Source organism: Prorops nasuta, unplaced genomic scaffold (genome assembly GCF_024137725.1).
Source record: "Prorops nasuta isolate Cenicafe-Biocafe unplaced genomic scaffold, Cenicafe_Pnas_1.2 PNAS00003, whole genome shotgun sequence".
In the NCBI taxonomy this organism is placed as follows: domain Eukaryota; kingdom Metazoa; phylum Arthropoda; class Insecta; order Hymenoptera; family Bethylidae; genus Prorops; species Prorops nasuta.
In genome coordinates this window covers 6,020,869-6,042,040 of record NW_027116800.1, presented here as the reverse complement: position 1 = coordinate 6,042,040, position 21,172 = coordinate 6,020,869, and the positions used below count along the sequence as shown (strand labels likewise).

Below are 21,172 nucleotides of genomic sequence, written 5' to 3'. Positions count from 1 at the left end.
AAAAAAAAAAACTCACATAGTGATTAAAAAGAGAGAGAAAGAGAAAGAGGAGCAAAAGAGAAGAATCTCTCTTTGTCAGATGTATAGGATCTTGAGTCTCCCTCTCTTTAATCTTATTTTTTCCTTCACGTAAAATTGTTCAATCTCACGGTATACCTCACATCATCTCTTTTACACTACAGAAATACATTCGACTAAATTTGTGAAATTTCTTAATTTTATTCTGTTTTCGTCGTGATATAGAAATACGCTACATGCTATATAGAAATATATAACGTGATTCCACAATCAGCATATAAAATTGAAATGCAGTTTATTAAAGAATTTCTTGATCAACTGGCACTTCTAGATTTTTTCAAAAATAGTTCGCGGATGATCTTGTGGATGATGTTGATTTATCTAATCTTTGCCTCTTTTCTTTTTCAATATTGCGAAAATACATAATCTGGCAGATACGTCTGCATGTAAAATACCAAGACCAATTGACGAGATTGGAGATGCTTTCTTTCTTCTTTTTTCTTTGTTGCCTTAAATTACATCACCTAAAGTCCAATACCACATTTCGTGTCACAGTAACATTATCTAGTAAAAGCTTTCTAACGAACCCAAATTGATAAATTATGTAAAACCAAGGAAAACTAGGATTGAAGGTAACCGATGAAAAAGTGAACTGGCAGTATATTAAAAATTTAAATGAAAGCCCCTTCCATTATTCTCTGACTGATTGAAATTGCTAAAAATAATTTAACGAAGTAATCCCATTTCGCCTATAACGACGTACAAGTATTTTGAGCAACTTTGCATCTTAATTCAATATTTACCGTCCATTATAATAATTTATAACAGATAATTCGTTCTTTGTCCTAACTGAAATAATCCTGGCAGTAAATAACATTTTCTCAATTTTTCTTTTCTTCAATACAGACCATCCATTGACTCATTAATTGCTAGTATATTATAATTACTTGCAAAATAAAGGAACATGATTGGTGGGTAATCGCAATAATGCTACAACAAATTTCAGACGAGTGAAACAATCTACAGGCTGTCATTCAAGATAAAAGAATTGGTTAAAACTTGACCCCGGATAGAAATTTTAACGAAAATGATCTTTTCGTTCTTGGTTAACAAAGATTTATCTCAAAACTTTCGACAGAAATTCTAATCGTTACTGAGCTTAGCCCAAAAGCTTCCCTATCATCGCCTTTGAGGAGGACGATAACATTTCGGTATAATTTAATTAATTTCGGTAACTAATACTCGGTACACCTTTGTCGCGAAATTTTAAAAGCCAAAATTATTAATAATTTTTGTAATTTACATGTCAAAACGCAGTCTTTCTAATATTTTCTCATTTTATTGTTTACTATCAATATCCACACCTAATTCATTCGACATAGTTCTTCATCTACCCGAGAACTACCGAAATTGCATTTCTAATAGTTTCCTCGAGAACCAAGATGCACCGGCATATTGCTCGCTAATAAACTAATTATTTGTACAAATAGAGCTAACTAAACACAGGGCGCGATATGCTATCGATTCTTTTACTCATTGCCGTTGTCGATAATAGCGCGCGCCTTAAGCTTAGTAAAGTATAACAAGGATTCTCAGAGAGAAGATGATCCAGTCTTTCACCAGCCTTCAAACCGAGAAGTAAAAAACTCGAGACTTGTGTCTAATCCTACCAGCCTAAATACGCTAACTCAGAATCTTCTAGTTAAGATTTCTGCAACTGGGCAGAGCTTATCAAACTCCTAGGATTTAAATATTTATTTCTACATCTGAGCACTTGCTTGTGTTCTATTCAAGAATCTTAACCCAGGATCTTTTTTCTAGGATTTTAAAGGGAGTGTATGCAAATTCATGTCCAATATAATCACTGTATCTAATTATCATTGTCAACACTGGTCCGTCCACGTGCACAGTCCAACTAGAAACCTTTGTCAGTGCCCGAAGAAGGGGCTCTCAGGTACTTAGATAATGCTTATCGTATATACGTTTATCGATATTTACACAGAGATATAGCATTCGAGTCACTGAAGAGTGCCGAGGAAGTCTAGATATCTATGTTGCATGTAACCTCAAGAGGACTGGCTGTTTTGGGACGATAGCGAAGCGGCAGTGAGGGATGTGTGAAGCGCGAAACCGTCATAAACGTCCATGAGATCTCGCATTCTGTATTCTTCTAAGCAGACAAAACCTTCTAGGGACGGAGCTTGCTTCCTGGCGCAGTCCATGCAATGCACCACGTGCCTTTTTTCTTGCTCTCGAATGAAAAGAATGTTGAATACCTCGATCTAAAAAATATTTCGTTCATTAATAATTCCTTTTAACAAAGAAAATGATTAATCCTTCGCTTCTTACCTCGCATTGTCCGCAGTAATGGGAGGCTTCATTTTTCCCTCTCCCATGAAATCGAACTTCGACGCCTTTACTTTTTACAAATTCTAAGATCAAGCAGCATTGTTTCATTGTTCGCAGCAGGCAGTTTTTAATTAAGTCAAAGAGCCTTGGGTCGGAAACCTTAATATTCCTTGCCAAGTTCCATGACAAGTGAACCATTGGTACAATGGACTTGAAGGATTGTAATTTATTCCATTCATAACGTTCGATGGCCAGTTGGTATTGCCTCGCAGTAAGCGGGCCTACGTTCCATGCAATATTGTTGCACCAGCCAACCGCTTGCACCCAATGAACGCAACCTGGAACATTAAAGAAGGCTTCAGCATTTCGCATTTATTTTACGTAACTCTAATAATGCTCCAATGATGTCCTACCAGCATTGACCCACACAAGATCTCCAGGTCGTTGTAAAAACCTATACACCGGAATGTTTTCTTCATACAAATCTTCTAGCGAAGGCCACCAGCTCCCGTGTAAGTAATTGATATTGTTACGTTCACAGAGGGCGCATATTACTCCCCAATAGGCATCAGGAACGGCAAACCATTCGCAATCCCCGGGACCAATATTTATATTAATAGAACAAAAGTTATTATTCTCCTGATGACCAGGGGTCCTACTTCCAGGTACCTGAAAAATTCGTGATCCAGCATTATATTAAAATCTATTTTACGAGTGATTACTGAGATCAAATAATGATAAAAAAAATTTTATTTGTACCTTCATGTATAACTGAACTGTATTCATTCCTAATATAACATGACCAACATGACTTAGCATATTCCCAGCAGAGACTACTCTAGCAAACGCAGGAAGCTTCATTAACTCTTGAAGCTGTGCCTTCCATTTTCTCTCATCGGACAAATCCACATTGGTTCCAAAACGTAACATTTTCGACCCTGGACGTCCAGCCAATCCAAATGCACCCTTTTTCCTTCTGACAGCACCAGTGCTGTCTTTCGAGTCAGAATCCGATAAGTTTGACGTATGAATCCCCTGAGCCTTTTCTCTTTCTTCCTTCAAACTCTCTTGAAAACTGGATGCCTGGTATTGAGCATACTTGGCTATCGTGGTATGACTTCTATGGCTTATACAGCCCCACACTTTCCTGCCCATCACGGGATCCCAGTTTTCATCGCTGGTTTGCTGCATTTGAGTTCTTACCTCGATTCCGTGATCAGGATTTGCTTCAACCAACGTTTTCGTTGAGAACAGTCCCAGGTCCAACTTAAGAGCAGCTGCCAAGCCGCGAATAACGGCAATTGGGTGTTTCAGACAAAATTCCTGAAGCTGAGGACTGAAAGCTTCCTTCTTATTCTCTAAGAATACGCTTGGAGTTGGTGGTAAGAGTTGTTCTTTTGTTAATCTTTGGTTTGGTGGGTCCGGAGGTGCGGGCGGCGGAGAACGATCGCTTAGTATCGAACAGTTCGGCACGCCTTTCAATCCTTGACCCTTACATGCATCTATTACTAACTTGGAATCCATGTCTATGCTTAACTCATACTCGGCATGTGTTTCACATAAGCTCTCTAGCTTCAAAACTGGCTCCATACGAGTATTCGTATCAATTTTATTCGTGCTTGAGGTTGCTTCGCACTTTACAGTTTCCACAATCGAATTGGAGTTTGTTTCGCCAGTTTCTGGAGTCTCCAATTTTAACGACTGGGATTCCTGGCTATCGTCCATCTTTTCTACTTTAATATCTTTAACCTTTTCAGAGTTACCATCGACGTTCGACGGTGAGAATGGGCCTGAGCTTAATGTACCATTGTTCATGATGCTTGCAGACGTATCTTCTTTAACGTCCAAATCCTCGGAGCCAAAATGTTTCAGCAGATCCTCTGCCAGAGAAGTGGCGATATCCCGTTGAGAGAGCAGAGCTTGAAGCTCCTGATCCGTCACTCCAAGGTCTTTATTACCCGCCGAGCCTTCTGGATAATTACTAGTGGTGGATGAGATCTGGGTGTAGCCTTGAGCCGAACATTGATTAGCGGCTGGGTACTGGTTGAATTGGCCAGAAGACAATTGTCTTTGAGGATAACTGGGATCAGAAGCAGATTTATATGGCATCCCTGGGGTTTGTGTATTGCCAGTGGCAGCGTTATTATAGGCAACGTTGGAATCGGAAAAACCAGTTTGTAGAGCGACCGTGCCCCCTTGCTGCAGTGGTTGCTGAGGGATTCCGTAATTCTTAATGACACCTGGCTGGCCTGGTTGGCCTGGCTGGCCAGGCAATTGAGGGTGTCCATAGCCAGTAGGATATCCTGGTTGACCCGGTCGAAGACCTCGCTGGGCTGCTTGTTGTTGTTGCGCTCTCAATTGCTGTTGGTGCTGCTGCATCGATCTGTACTGATGCTGCAATTGGGCCAATAAACCTTGCTGTTGTGGAGTCAAGCTACCCTGATTCTGCTGTAAGAATTGCAGCATTTGCAATTGTTGGGGTGATAAATAAAATGGAGGCGGCCTCTGTTGTGCATTCGCGGAAATTGGTTCTTCTCCTGCTTTGAATCTCTTCGTATTCAAAATTTGTCCCTGGCCCTGCGGATATGGAGGAGGAGGGCCTGTCGGACCTCCGGCATATTTATAGCCCGATGCACCACCCGATGGCTGCTGTTGTTGCTGCTGCCTGCTGGACATCTCCGCACTTATTGGCAGATTCCAAGCCTCTTCTATGGACGGCAATTGCCGTCTTCTATGAAAAAAATTTTTTTTTATAAACTCACAGAACCAGAAAAAATATTCTCATTTTTTAGGTATTAAACTCACTTAGTAGCTACTGAAGGCATCGGTGCTTGACTCAGATGGCTTTGCAAAAAATTTATACGTTGCTGTAAGGATGGGTTCATCGGAACGTTCCCTCCAGACTTGGCACCACCAAAAACAGCCAACGGACTCGTGCAGCTTGGAGTATTATTGTTGCCTCTGTAAATCACCGAAACGCATTAAAATCATGTCGACTATAAAGCGTGACCAGGATAGTTTTTGAATTACTACAAATGTTATCCAGATCATGTAGAACTTACGATGCTGCTATAAGGATGTGAAAAAAATCTTTGCCTGTGAAGTATATGCAAGTATACGTATAAAGGTATAATAATGTGAAAATGTACTTACAAGGATTGAAGAAATATGAGACAAAATAAAAATAAAAGAATAAAATAAAAAGGAATTGCTCAAATAAAAATAAGGCAAGTGACTTGAATTATTTTTACATTATCTTATAAGATTATTCTTCGAATGAGACTTTGATTGTTTCCAAACACGTTAATTTAATTGTTACCTTGGAAGATTTTACACAATGAGCAAAAAACGATATTAATTTATTACCTTGAAGCGTTTACGTAGCAAGCCAACGCGTCCTTTGGCTGACTAACACTCTCATATAAAATTCCCAGATTAGTCCAAGCGGCGGAATGCGATTTGTCTAATTGTACTGCACAAATATAGGCTTGAAGCGCATCCATAGGCTGATTCTGCTGTTGATACAAAACTCCTATGCTGCACCACGTATCTGCATTACCTTCCGACTTTTCAACAGAATTTCTGTAGATAACGAAATTATTATTATCATTATTCCTTAACACTTATTATATCAACAAAAATTTCCTTGGATAATCACCTATAAGCAATAAACGCATCATGAACTTTTCCGGACGCAGCCAGGCAACGTCCTAACAAATATAAGCTTTGTCCGCTCTTTGGCTCAGCTTCAATAGACTTTTGCAAACAGTGAATTGCTATAGCTTGTTTCTGCTGCCTTGTTACTCCCAGCACTTGGCAATCAACAACATGGTACATCCATCCTGCAAGTAACAATCCAAACTGAACACATTGGTAAAACAAAAGCACTATAAAAGTCTCTTATCACAAAGCAGTCTTATTTGGAAAAACCGTTAGAGTAAACTCGCTTGCCCTTGATGCAGATCAGTTTGACTTGTGAGATTCGAGAATATCCGTCGTTTAAAAAAGAAAAAAACTTCAAACGAAGTTAATGTTTTCGGTGGACGAGGGTTTGAAACAAGTCTTTCGTACTTGATTAGACAACGAGAGTGATTGGTGTAGAATACAGGAAGACGTGCTGCTTCCAAGCTAGACCAGTTGGAGACTGAATAGATTTTCGCAGGTATGGCCCTAGGGTAGCCACTTTTACCCCACTTCCCCTTCAAGACATTCTCGAATTACAACCCTCTATAAACATAGGCGTAGAGCCTTCGACTAACTTTCCCCATGATATTTTATATGGGAAGTAATTCTATTTTACTTGTTGCTTACAATTTTAAAATAGAAGTTACAAGAGCTTGTACAACATTCCTCAGCCATCACACAGATACCACCCAAGTCCATCGAGCAGACCTTGAAAATTGACAATAATTGTAGAATCTAGAAGAAATTAACTGTACTTGATTTGAAAATCTCTCGAACTATCTGAGTAGAAGAGATACTTGGAAGGTTCCGAAGGAAGATTTTTCCTACGGACGATTGCTGCTAAACAGAGAGGACGGGTACGACCATAAAAAAGGAATTGCGAATTATCGTAGGGGGAGAGTTTTCGAAGGAAGGGAATAAAGAGGAAGGAAAAAACGGAAGAAGCAAACGAGGAACCGGTCGACACCGAGGAACCGTAAACAGGTTGTAAAAATCCAGTACCGTTTCAATCCGGTAGAGGATGTACAGGTACTTTAGTTTTATTGTACATCCTTGGATAAAAACAAGAAAGATGAATGAAATATTGCTTCTAAAACTCTCTTTTTTCAGCAATAAAATTATTCACAGGAATCGAGTAATTCAAAAATGTTCAAATCAAACGAGTGACATTTTCCTCATCATCTTCAGCTCTTTTTTCCCTGGAACATGGACGGTGAACGACCGAGACTTTATTTTTGCTCCCCAGCCGTCGATCCGTACACTACCCATTCATCCTTAAAGCTTTTTGATTTATTTTTCTAGGCCTGGTGGAACCCTCGATTCTCAAAACTGTGCACAGGTCGTTCATACGAAAGAAGCACAATTCTCTGCAGTTCATCTTTTTGGGAGAAAGAAGAATCGTTGTGACGTATCTCGCCAATTGCAATTTCTTCCTTGTGCAAGTTTTTGTGGGCAAATTATGTGGCACAGGTTTGAAGTGTTGGTGCGTGCCATCTGTCAGGCTGGAGAGAGTGTAGGGGGGAGGGGGTAGGAGACGCGACCGAAAAGGCCAGGGCACAAAGGAGGCAAGAGGAAAAGGTCCGGAGAGGGGTGGTGAAGAGAAGGAGCAGCACGCTATCCATACACGCCTCTCTGTGTGAGTTTATGGACAAAAAGGGGGACTGTGCACGAGACTCACGCATACTAGGGACTACTCGCATGTCCTGTGTAGTGGTCGATTGCTTCCTTTTTTCAGCAATCGTCTCATTAGAAATGACTCGATAATTCACAGTCTGGAAATGTTTATTACTATGACGCGTGGGGATAGGGGTGTGGAGCAGGAGGAAGATGAGGAAAGTGAAATTAGCATTGGGGAAGGAAGAGAGGGGATGGCTCGACTGGCTGCGGTGTGCGCATGCGCAGAAGTGGTCTCGAGAGGGGTTGGTTCCCACAATCTCACGGTTGCTATCCCTACTTCCTCCTCTCGTTCGCTCTTTATCTCATCCCCGAGCCACCCCCGACACGGAATAAATCAATATACGTGTCTGCTACTTGGCGTATGTATCCTGGGGGCTCATGAACCTTCAATCGTCCACGAAGCTTACCCAGTTGACGACAAATATCGGCCTTCAAATGAGATGGCAATGATTTTTCCTTGAGCAAAGCCTCGTAGTGTTCCTTGGCCAGACGATATTTTCCTTGAACCTCGTGCAGATGCGCAATGTGAAATTTGACTGCAAGAAATGAATGCATGAGTTGAGAAAAACTGCCTTTAATCGAGATAAGGAAGATAGAATTAGATAGCTTACTTTCGAGTTTGGAGAAGGAAGCAGGTGTGGTGGCATCGATGAGGGCTAGTGTCAGGTGTTTGAGAGCTGCTTCGAAGTCAGCGTGGACCTTGAACATCAAGCCGAGCCGTAGGTGAACCTCGCAGGCTCGTGGAAATCCTGGCTCGACCCATAACACCTGCTGAAATGCTTTCACTGCCCTGCAAAAAGCAAAAACGTTAAAATTCTCCTCTGAGCAATCATTTTATACATATATATGTGTGTGTGTATTTGTGTGTACGGTTAGCCGGAAGAGGGAGATAGTTTATCTAAGTGGGACGCGCTCTTCTCAGGGATATTTTCTATAAATAGGCGGCGAATAGTAAACAGCTGGCTTTTTGCTCCTGCAGATAGGTCAGTAGTCATTGCATCGAAGTAAAAAAGAAATCATGGACGAATTCGTAATTAATTTATGAAGTGTTAAAATGGCTGCATTAAAATGCACCCTAAACGGATACGACGAACACGATATACCACACGAGCCCTTTACTCGCTTATGATCAACGATAATATATAAGGAGATACGTGTCTAATGGGTAATAAGTGCGTATACAGCGAATATAGTCTCATATTTGAATGAACAAACTGTGACTTCCGGTTCCTCGTCCATCTTTTCTGTGGATTCTTATAGGTTATGTTGCTCGAAGCTTTCCAATTGGTCGAAGAAAGAAGGCATCGTGAGTAACGCACAGTTTGCAAGAGTGGTCGGATGCCATTGCGTAATATTGCATGTGTGTGGAAACGCGTAGGAGTGGAGTGGTGTATGTGGGTCAGTAGGAAATTGTTAGCGGTAGGTGGGCGCCATTGTCTGCTCCCAGCTAGAACGCGCCGCGGCAACACTGACAACTGACAATCTCGATCGATAAAGAAAAATCAAAGCTGATCCATTAATAATTCACCACACGAAGTAACCTTTCGACCCGAAGACACAAAAACAAACAGTGTTGCGTAAGAAGAAAATTATTCGCCTATGTGTATATCGAAAGTGGCGCGCGTTTCTCGCTCAGCCAATCGGAACGGGACAATCGTGACGAATCGATAGATCGCCGACCTCCGACGCGCTCTCTTACGGTAGAAATTCTTACGCAATTGGCGGTTAAAAATAGTCGCGCTGCTGTCTTTCTATTTCTGGAATTCAGTTCTGTGGAGTTGGATCGATGAAAAATTGCACAAGTTACAGTTTGCAGCAGGCGAATAAATGATCACGTGCGAGCGCATCGCCGGAGACAGATGCAGGAGGACCTGCAGCTGCGAAATTTCAAACTGTTCACCCCGACGCTGCTTTAGTGGAGACTCCTATACTTTCATTTTCCGTTTTTTATTCAGAGAGGCAAACATAGATTTTTGCATTTTTTGTAGGTAAGTTTCTGCAACATGGATCCTCCAGCTGGTAAACACTGTAAACAGCTGCCCACATCCTGTCTCACGTCGATAGCCCCCCCCCCCCTCCCCACCAGAAAATCCACCTCCTACTCTTTTTTTCTCTCTTTCACCTGTCTTTGTCTGCTAACGCAACCGCAATACTCGGAGAAGAGGAGAGAAAGGAAATCGGGAGAATTAGCGATCAAATCAATTGGAGATCTTTCATATTGGAATATTTTCGTTAGGGTGAACAGGTGTGCACTGAGGTCGTTGTTTTACTTCGTTAAGGGCGGCTATTTCCTCTCCTATCCATTTTGTTTAGCATTTTTCTTTTTGTTTTTTTTCTTTAATGAAGAGAAGAATGCGACCAGTATTCGCGTCGAGGAAACCGAGAAAGGACTGCGAGGTACATTATAGACCAAAGCAAAGCAGGGCGGAGTTCCAATTAAGTTTTTGTTAGTTTCCGTTTTCTGGCCTGCTTGCCCCATTCGTTCAGAATTTATCCAAACAACGCACGATAATTATTCGCGCGTCTCACGTGCAAGTACGCGTAGTCAGAACCTAACCTAGCTTAACCTACTCTATAACACACGTGATAACATATTTCCCTCTGAAGCGGACAAAAAAAAACATAAAAGAATTAAGTTTTCATTTTTCGCGAGTACGGCCTATCAGCTGATGCTAGATATAACCTGATATATCGCGTGTAATGACTGAACGTGCAAGTGTACTCGAAGGTCTCGTCCTTCGAGCGCGAGTGCTGTGCCGTGGTGGGGACAGCCGTAATCGCACATTGCGTCACCATCGATATCTTTTTCACCAAAGCTTTTGTATGAAACAAAGGTAATCTCGGTGTAATGTATAGTTCTAGGCGCGACCCTCGTTATTCCATCTAGATAAAGCATTACTCAGTTATCGTGATAACACTTTTCTTTCGTTCCTAGTCTCTAATTCTGCAAAGAAGCTCTCTCTCTCTCTCTCTCTCTCTCTCTCTCTCTCTCTCTCTCTCTCTCTCTCAATTCTTCTATTAGCAGTGATGTTGAGTTGAGTTGCTCTGTTTGGCGCTGCAGAACCAAAGGACGGATAGATCCCCGAGGAACCAGTTTTTTAACGGTGGAGTGGGCGAAAGAGTGAAAAAAAGGTTCACGTCCCTTGTCGAAGCTCCAAGTGCTTCTCTCTTCTGCCAAGGATTCATTCTTCTATCGTGCAGTAATCAGTATTTATTATAGTCTGCTGGACTGATAAGAGAAAGATGAATTCAAAGTTACACAGAGAGCAGAGATAGAAGTGGTGTGCAAAGATGGCCCTGAAGTCTGCTCACCAACATTGTTTTATTCTCGTCTGTTGACGCGTGACGCCAAGTAGGATCTGACTTGGTTCGGCTCGGCTCAGATCGGCCCGACTCGGCTCCGCTCGGCTCGGAAGCAGCAGCGCTGCTCCTGCTCTGCTTTGCTCCGTGCTGCATGTTAACAGCGAACCAGGGAAGGAAGAAACGGTTGTTCGTCGCATCTCATTCCGTCGAGTGCCGACACTATTACTCGAAAACTGGTTCTCTATGCTTTCCCGCACTAATTCATTCGCTTTCTTTCAAGTCGAGGCGCGCTGTATCCTCGCTTACAACTAATTCGCCAGAAAAACTTGCTTAATTGCGCAATGAGGAGCCGAGCGAGTGTTGCCACCTAACCATAAATAGAATTTCGCGTTGCTAGTCGCATAATCTGACAATGACGCGTTTCTCGCACCAGTGAAATTTTCAGGGTCGCTCCAATTTTATTGTTAAATGACTTTTGAAGGTAAGACAAAAATTTGAGATAAAATCTCTATCCTGAAACTTGTGGAATCCAGTTTGTTGTCAGTCACAGAGTGAAACTACAGTTAACTTCCTGTTAAGCTTTACAGTTTTTGGAAGGAGTGAGAAAGCAAGCGATTAGAAGTCGGTATTGTTGGCGTGCACGTGAAGGGGTCTCGGAAGAAAATATAGTCGCCCACGTGAACCGGAGCCCTTGGTGCGGGAGAGGAAGAGGGAGTAAGGGGAATCCGCGCGCGCGGAGGTATGAGAAAAAGAGAGGTAGGGAGAGGTGAAAGGGTGGAGGAAAAGGGACCTGAGAGTTCGTCGACCCCGGCTGGGAGTTAGTTGGGAGTCTCTCTAGTATACCTGCATCATCCAAGAAGCAGCGACTTACACCTGCGAAAATTTGCGGATCTTGCAATTTCAACGTCTTGCGCCAATCTGTCTCATCTATGGCGTTTGCATAATCTTGTGCAATTATTGCAGCGTTCCACTCTCTCGCCCTAAACTTATTTACCAACCATTTACTTATCTCTCCCTCTCTCTCTCTCTTATTCGTTCATTGCATATATATATATATATAAATAGAAATTCGCTGAAATATACTCCAGAGATAGCCGTACGTCTGATAAGGCAATAATCTTTGAAAGATAATAGGAAACGGTGCAAAGTATGAAAATTAGTGGAAAATTCAATCAAATCTCTAATAAAGTGCAACTTGTGTGCTAGATTACAAAAAAGAGTCAAATATATAAGCGCTGAGAATTTTGGTGGTGTTTCCGGGTACTGATGGTTATAGCGACGCGGCGCTACTCGTATGTTTATGTTTGTATCTCCGTGTGCGCGGGTAGCGCTTGTACACATACGTGACCCAGTTTCTCAGCTGTTTGCAAATGCACGTAGTTACAACTATTCCTCAAGCTTTCACGCATTATCAACGCTGAGCTCGGCATTTATGCGACTTGTTGCATTGACCTACTCAAGCAATAGCAACGATTAACGTGTGCCCTGCGTTATTGTTCCCCCCGTAAAAGCCGAAGAACTTGTGCCCTGTCTTGTCTCACTGTTGGCCGCGGTTCAAGGTCCACGCCAGATTCCTGCAACTACATCCGCTTACAGCAACATTATGTAATGTAACAATCGTTCTTCTGCTATGGTCTCTATTTCTTCTCGCCAATCACACAGTGTAAGCTAGCAGCGCGGAGGGCGTACATACGATACGCACGCGAAACCTTCCGGCAGCCCGGGGAAGCATCGATCGGAGCCGAAAATTCACGCCCGTATCCCAAATTCGCCGTCGGTGTTTGTACCTCTCGACCAACGGAAAATTGCAATATTTCCTTTTTCGAGTGTACCGAGTATCGATCTCCCATTGGCTCGAGAGTCCTTGAATATGACTAGAGTGTGGAGTGGAGTGGGGAAGAGCTCACTCACCATTTAAATCGTTTGGAATTTGAGTATATATATATATATATACATATATCCGTGTATAGGCGACTAACGAAAAACAGACGCCTAGATGTCACTCGTCGCTGCACATCTACGATATATTCACAAACAAGTACAACAACACGTTTATTCTACTATTCATTGGCCTTTTCATCCTCCTCGTTGTTGTCAACATTTCTTTAATCACATTTTCCAAACTGATTATCCATTTGGCCCTCGTCGTCAATTATGCAAGAGTATCAATTGTACCTATTTCCCTTTGATGAAAGAGGCTCTCAAAGAGCCGAGTGAGAGTATTCCAGCGACGGAAAGCCCGGACACGACACGGTTCGGGCTTCGCCGGCGGAACACCGAACGCACGGGGCAGTGGTTGCTACTTGGGGCAGAGCCAGAGCCTCTCACTAATACAAAGCACACCCTGTCGCACGCACACACATGGAACACTCACACGTAGAGCAGCGAGCACACTACCAAAAACTCACGAATGCACGCTCTTGCAACGGATGGGATAGAGAGCTGCGCGCGAAGAACAGTCAACGAGGAACTCTATCTTTCTCTCTCTCTCTCTCTCTCTCTCTCTCTCTCTGTCTCTCTATCTACTTTATTAATCGTAGTTTTAAGTCGTTAAAAATGAATGTGGCAGTGTGGGAGAGATCCAGGGAGAGTAAAACGAGACGGAGAGAGTGTAGGGAGACACCTGCCCCTCTAGATGGCTCTCACGCGACTGACGCTCGAAGGCCGCGCGAGGATTAGGAGCGGCAGTAGGGGCGGGGGGAGTGGGAGGGGAAAAATAACGCGAAATAGCGCGAGTGGGGATGGCTCTGGGACGCGCATGCGCGCATGGTGATTCTCTTGGCAGCTCATTGCCCGAACTCATCCCTAGCTAGACCGATGCACCGTGCACTTTGACTAATTTTTACTTCTAAAAAACAAACCATTCATCGATATCTCTCGCTTCACGTGGATACAGACGTTTATTTTTAACTGATACGAAGCGCAAACTGGATAAGAGAAATGCGGACTGACGGTTTCAATTAATTAATTCGATCACCGTCAAACCCTCGTAATTGGAGCAAGCTTCGCTGCGACTAATCGATCTTTGCTCGAGTTTATAATAATATGTTTCAAAATCTCCGTACTATTTTCACGACTCACGGTTTAACGGGTATATTTGATATCTGTTACCAGGCGCTAAAAATAATGAACACTGTTGCAGAAAAATCAATAAACGAATCGAGCCACCACTCGTCACGATTTGCTTAAATAATTGTATATGCATATTTGTGAGAAAGAAAAGGCAGTGGTTTATGGTTAGCGCGAAAAGTATGTTAGTAAACTGTCGAAAAAGGAATGCACTTGGTAAGCACGTGGTAAGACAAGGTGCGTGTTCCGGTCACGTGGCTTGCCATCAGATAAAACGTACTTAATATGAGCGAAATTAGCGCTTTGCTCAAGCAACCATTTTAGCCTTCGTGTAAAAAAGACCCCTTTCCTTTCCACGATTAATTGAACGGAAGAATCATTTTGTTGTTTCATTAGAATCTCGTATCAACGAGAAAGAAAACCAGAAATTCGTGTTTATTTTAGTAACGCTCGAGAAAGCGCTAACTGCTTCAATGTATTTTTTTATGTCCAAATGTTTATTCCGAAAATTTCAAAGCCTTCGTATATCCACCCTGTTTATTTCTGTCGTAAAAACGATCTCACACACGGGGCACACTTTTCTTCGACAAAAGATATCGAATTTCGATAAGTATAAGACTTGTTGATGCGCTCTCAGGAGTTTATAGTAAACATAATGGCAGTGGTGTCTGGTCACAGACGTATAATCAGACAATTAAGGCTAGTAATAATAGTTTCGAGTTCTTGGTACAGGCGCTTATACGGGGCCAGGCAGGGCCCCGCCGTCTACCGACGGAAAACCATTTATACACCTATGCATCTTACGCAAAACTTTGTGGTTAAGTCAGAAAATCAACCAAAGTTTAACAGAACACGGAACCTGTTTGTGCGATTACTCGTCTTATTGAAAATTTTAGGAGCCAGAAAAAATAGTTGTAGAGAAAAAAAAAACTGTTTCTGGCGCCAGTGGCAATTTTCTCGAGAGGATAATGGAAGAAGCAGCTCGGGGAAAAGGCGAGGCGTCTTATTCGAGGGATAACCTATTTTGGATAATAGCGTCGGCAGGAAGGAAGGAAGGATCTAACCTCTGGACCGGCAATTTGGATGATCCTTGAGAGTATAATCGATCCCTGGCCACGTTTCTCAAGAGCTTTATTCGATTGTCGGAGGGGAGTAGCGAGTTTTGAGGTAAGGTTAGAAAAAGTAGTCGAGCAGGGATTGAAAATTGGTCGAGCGGGGTCTGGTGGTGAAATTTGGAACTAGGAGAGAGCGCGCGCGGGGTAGTGGGTAGTGGGAGGAAGAGGGGGGGGGGAGAGTGTGCTCGAAGGAAGGAACTCAGCGACGGCGGTAAGGTTGAGTTCGACATTCGTTTCTCCGGACGCATGCACGGACGAGGCGCGGCGCGCGGACACGGGGCTCCTGGTGTATTGAACTCGGCGCCGCGGTCGTTCAACTCCTCCGTACCGTGACGTCACGTGACTGCCGAGCAGAACCGCGGAGGCACGTGATGACGTGGCGGGCGGCCATTGGCTAGGCCGACGCCCCGCTACTTGATGACGTCACCGCTGCTCGCAGCCGATACGTCACCGATCTCCTCTCTTCTCGTCGCGTCTCGCTCCTGGTGGACCATTATCTCCGGTCACTTGTTTTCTGCAGTCCGTTAATATATCTCACGCCATACTGGCAAATTTCGATGGCAGCAATGGTTAAGAAATACGAGAGTTAGGGGGAGGGGAGTGGGGGCTATGATAAAGAAAAAAAATTAGTCAGGGGTCCAAAGAGAGTCTGGAGATGTGGTCGACTGGACGGTGAATCCGGCCGATTGCCTGAACTCGCTTGCTTACTGGCTTGTGCCACAGAGTTTGTTGACTCTCAGTTTCAGCACGGCCGCTGACCATGACCTCGCCGAACGATCCGCGAACGCACCGACTTGCCACCACTAATTCGATCATCTACCGATACCTGACACTTTTTATCGTAGAATTATTATTATATCGAGTCTCAGGCTTGGTCGTGCGAGTCCTCCTTCGATAAGAAGGAAATTGCGTGCGTAGGGAGAGAATGTCGAGGTAGGGCTCGACTACCTAGGGTCAGTCTTAACTGTTAACAGGCGAGCTTGGAAAAATATGAATTTTAAGAAGCAGTATCTGTGCCAGGGAATATCGATCGGCGGATCTAGGTCAAAGCTTCCACATGCATGGTAAAGTGCTGCTGAACTTACTGTGCTTTTCAATCTTATAAAGCACGTATTTCTCAAGGTGATCTTTGGCTAAAGTTGTTTTCATCGAATAATGGCACAGCTGAATTTAGTCTCTTCCGAAGGGAATGGGGTCAGTGTACATAAACAACGGTGTCCTATCGTTCACGGCCAGCTCTCGTGCATAGGGTCCACGCTTGAAAGGTCCCAATGCGTCCACGCAAGGAAACGTTTATGCGTATTCCTCTCAGTAATTATTTAAGCCGTACAAATTTTAAGTAAGAGCTATATGTAAGTAAATGTAAAGAGTCAAAAATACAGGAAAAGTCCTGTACAAAAATGTCGTATCTCTCATTGTTACGGAGATACACATATTGTATTCTATTGGACGTTTTAAGCGGCGATCCCTGCATTTCGTCACTTCTTGTTTTGCTAGGTTGTAATTTTTCTTCATTCCATGAGTGGAACAGGAGAAGCGTTACTGCTCTTTAGGTATATACACATACATATATATAGGGTGGTTTTCTAACGGTGGTATATAATAATCTTGTTATTCCACTATGGCACATATAGTACTATAATACTATAGCATTAGTTAAAATGTTTAGGTGATAATTTTCAATTACTTTTTTATAATTTAAAAACAATCAATTTGTAGTTCAAAAATTATTTTTTCTTAATTCATTTAACTCACTAGGTTTGATACTAAAGTAACGTTTAGGTTACTATCGAAGCCACTTTTGAGGCTTTAGAAAATCTCACGATAGTACCCGACCGATCTGTTATTAGAAACCAAAAATTTTTCTCAAGTAAAAATCCAAATTTTTGAATAAAATCATTGTCAGCCAACGAATTAAACGGAGTATGGTAATACTAAGTATTGCACAATCAAATAATATAAAATCTATATATATACCGTTGTTTATAAAAGCACCCATTACAGAAAGAGAAAAAGACTTGAGTACTTTGGTGCATTAGGTACTGCAGGTTAGTTCTTTGATTGTTGGCATCTTAAGGGGGTGCTTTTAATAAACGGAACTTAAGTGTAGTACAGTCTTTTGGCTCTCGCTTTAACCTTCAATACAGTGCTTAGCTCGGTCTTCGTCTTAAGTGTTTGCTAAGCTAAAACTCGATCTTAGTTTGGTTTATTGAAACCAACCTAAGATCAAATTATTTCGAGACGCGCGCGCGCACGGCTAAGTTCAGGAACGATGAGAAGTCGCCAGAAGACAGGCAACGTCGCCTCCGAAATTCTTTCGGAGTTTTGGAATCTGCTAAATACTGCGTCACACTTTGGGATTTGAATCTGGACCTTTCTTCGTCGTAAGAATAAATAGCTTTAAACGTATTGACCGTGTGCGTAGTACATACAAGTAAAGCCGTAAAATCGATCGTGAACGGTGAACGCGGAGCGAGCGAGAGCGACCCATCTTTCATTCTCTCTCGCTCTGTGGCCCTATGCAGCAACGCAGTCAACGCACGTGATCCACTACAGTTTCACTATGGCGGACGCTTTTCGGATAGCCATAGGCCACAGGCCACGATCCACCATTTCAACTGCTTGATCGATTTTAACTTGGAATCCAAGAAAAGTAATTAAGCTGTACAAAATTGTACGAAGTTCACGACATATTTTTCGGAACACGGAACTTATGAAAATATTTTTGTGACGATTCTGTATTAACGGATGTGTGTTATAGCTTAGAACGAAAAAACTTTGCATGAATCATCCCCTTTACAAGTAACTTTCAAACCCATCCCCTCTGCTCTATCCATCGCCCTCCCCCCTTCCCCCCCCCCCCCCCCCGACCCTGTAGCTGTAAAATATTGTAAAGCCCTGACGATGACCAGGAAAAGGGTTACGCGTTCCGTCCTATGAAAGAAGGGACGAAGCTTATTCTACCCCATCACACGTCTCTTCTTCTCCTAAAAATCCTTCTCACGTCGAATCAAATATCGATTATTTTTATCGCTTCTGTACACAGCTACAGATTAATCTTCGTCCCTTCTCAGAATAGGCTCTTTAAGAAAAACAATCTAATGACTTTTTCACACTGCAAAAACAGCAAAACATGGCAACGCCAGCATTTAATGCCCAACGATGTGCTTCAAATTGTTCTTGTGTTTTTTTTTTCTTTGCGTCGCAACACAACTCCAGAGTTCTATTTACTGCTCTTCGCTTTTCCTTCCACGGTTAGCGAAGCGAAGCGTGAAAAACAGAAAAAGGATTCTCGCTGGAATTTCGAGCCGAAGGAGCGCGACGAGTGAGTCGTCATTTCACTCGAAGACCAGACTAGTGTAATATACAGTATCTTTCTTATTTTTTGTTTGTTTTATTTATACTTGAAAATGATATTACTAATCTGTCATACGTCTAGCTCATCTTTAAACAGGTTTAAAAGTCAGCGTCGCAGGTAAAGTATACTCGGCGCTCTACTCACGAGCAGCTTAATTTTTTATACTTGTCACGAGACTACAGAGCCTCCTGATAATAGAAAAATGACATCTACTTAAAAATTAGAAAGTTATTTCTAAATAACGATTCGATAAACATAAAGTATATGAACATTATTTCAGTCGATTCTCAGGTGTGGCGATTCAGCCAAGCCCCCATTTTGCTGATCAAAGATGGGGCGGAATTGTAGTTTGGACTATTATTTGCCGTTCCCTTCACCGCTTCGCTCTCCACAAACTCCACAGTCCTCACAGCTATTCATCGAGCGCCATGCTGCAAGATTCGCCGAGCACGTAGGCCCTATTGCTCGGTGTAGCACTGTATTTTGGCAAAGCAACACTCTCGACATCTACCGTAGAAATGATCGAATAAAATCTCATAATTATCGACTGAGTAACAACAATACGTCTGACTACCATGTCGACCTCTATGCAACCGTTACCGGCCGGACTTCGCAAAATTAAAAAATAAATAGAAGATAGAGCAAAGGAGAGCGATGAACTCACGAACCCTGTTAAGGGCCGACGCCCCCTTCCCTTTTTCAAGGTGAACCACTCCCGCGGAGTCTGACTTTCTTATAAAGTAATAGTTTCTTTTATTTATAATCCTTTTGTATTGTTCAATTTTCAATAGTAAGCATATGGAAATAAATGGCTGTATTTGAAGGAGGGGAACAAATCTTTTTATTCACTCACCATTGGAATGCGTTGAAATGAAAGTAGACCAAGCCCTGGCCATACAGGAATGAAGCATCTTTCCAGTAATCCCCTTTCAACGAGTAAAACTTTTGATAAGCAGACATTGCTGTTTAAAATAAAATAAAAGAAGAAAATATTATTGTAATACATTAAGTATAATGCAAATAATGATGCTTCAAGTGCTTAAAACTTCTTTATTAATTACCTTTGGTATAATCTTCAAGAAGTAAGTGAAAATGGCCTAGTTTGCAATATGTTTTAGGATCTATGCTAATTACTTTATCCTCGTCATCATATTTAGATTCATCGCCTTTAGTGCTGTCAGCTTTCCTACGCTGTTTCTCTGACTGGGCTTGCACAAGCATTCTCTCTAAATACTTTATTGCACGTACTACTAAAGCTTTTTTCTTTATCTGCTCAGGTGAATTAAGTTTAAGGAATCCATACTGTCGACTATAAAAAAAAATATTATTTTATTTACAAACCACACATTGAAATTACAAATGTGTACTAGAAGTTACATAAGAGCTAATTTTAAAAACTTATAATTTTACAAGATACTACTGAACGATTTACATTTTCTTATAAATTTATGCTTTTATCCAATATATGAGCAATCAAATGATTAGAATTTGAAAAGCACATTAAGTATTTAAATATCAAAATAAAGTAAAATTTGATTTAAATTAATGCCAAGTGAAATCTGCATTATAAATGAAAAATGATGTCAGTAGGTTGTAGGAAAGTGCAGTTGTTGAATTGCGCGCCTATTCTGTCAAATTTTTAGGTTATAATCGACAAGCATCGGTGAAAGTCTTTCTTATACAAAAATAGTATAGACTGTTTTTAAAAATAAAAGAAAGTATTGTGATTCCTTGAGCAATTTACCTATCTAGTTCGGATAATATTTGCAATTCCTGGGGAGTCAAGTTAATATCGTCAGTCTCCTGAGCCATTTTTGTGCGAAAAGAAAATACACATTAGAAATCTGAATACTGCATGTTTGAATAAGAATCAAGAACAGTTTTAAAAACTATCCGATTTGTTCACACAAGATTTCACTATCTCACTTCGTCACCTCATGAATGAAAACTTTGTTTAAAATAAAAACAAGGTTACTCCCCAATGACGGTATTATCGGGGTAAGCAAGGGTAAGGGTTTAGGGTAGTGTGATAGTTGGTAGGTGGTAGTAGTAAGCGTAAGCGAAGTGCCGTAAGCGAAGTAAAATAATGTGTTCGTAAATATACATATAGTTACAATATGGGAAATTGAATCGTCGGCTTCGTAACATACTATAGTGTGATATAGGGACCATGCACATCAACATAATGATAGTGAGATGAGAATGTGTATCGGTGTATATGCATACTATCAACACAAATCATCGGTCAATTTTCGCAGTTTTTGGGTGTAATTTATTTGTACGTATATAGTTACACATTGACACTTCTCTATCATTGTGTTGATGTGCACGGTCCCTTAATTAGCAGAGAATGTACGGAGTGAAATTAGCCACATGTACACGACACACAAAAAATATAACTGAATCAATTTCCTGGAGTGTATGTATATACATACAATAGTCATACAATGCACTACATACATAACATAGCATGAAAATATTAAGAATCTATAGATAAATATAAAGTAAATTATTGGTGTATATTTATAGGTTCTAGAAGTATAACAGCCAATCATTTAAAACCATCAGTTAGCGGTGTATGTACTATGATGACGTAGTA

The 21,172-nt window shown here is 41.7% G+C and overlaps 1 protein-coding gene across 3 annotated transcripts; it reads right to left on the bottom strand.

The window, feature by feature from the left end:
- Positions 1-681: 681 nt before the first annotated feature.
- Utx (Utx histone demethylase) lies at positions 682-20,603 on the bottom strand. 3 transcript variants are annotated; one of them, XM_066724947.1, is made up of 12 exons: positions 20,318-20,603; positions 19,635-19,882; positions 19,427-19,535; positions 8,340-8,518; positions 8,136-8,264; positions 6,026-6,209; positions 5,734-5,949; positions 5,173-5,328; positions 3,127-5,098; positions 2,781-3,036; positions 2,368-2,705; positions 682-2,300 (listed from the first exon to the last, which is right to left on the bottom strand). In XM_066724947.1, exons 1-12 carry the CDS (start codon positions 20,383-20,385, stop codon positions 2,085-2,087), a joined length of 4,071 nt encoding a protein of 1,356 aa, XP_066581044.1. In that variant the 5' UTR covers positions 20,386-20,603; the 3' UTR covers positions 682-2,084. The 3 variants fall into 3 exon arrangements, with proteins under 3 accessions (XP_066581044.1, XP_066581045.1, XP_066581046.1); XM_066724948.1 differs by lacking the exons at positions 19,427-19,535; positions 19,635-19,882; positions 20,318-20,603 and adding an exon at positions 12,943-13,665; XM_066724949.1 differs by lacking the exons at positions 19,427-19,535; positions 19,635-19,882; positions 20,318-20,603 and adding an exon at positions 8,944-9,081.
- Positions 20,604-21,172: the final 569 nt, after the last annotated feature.

Coding starts and splice junctions, on each gene's coding strand:
- Utx (XM_066724947.1), bottom strand. CDS start 20,385: ATGGCTCAGGAGACTGACGATATTAACTTGACTCCCCAGGAATTGCAA. Junction 6,210..8,135: donor CGATATTTGTCGTCAACTGG/GTAAGCTTCGTG, acceptor TGTTACTTGCAG/GATGGATGTACCATGTTGTT. Junction 5,950..6,025: donor GATGCGTTTATTGCTTATAG/GTGATTATCCAA, acceptor CGTTATCTACAG/AAATTCTGTTGAAAAGTCGG.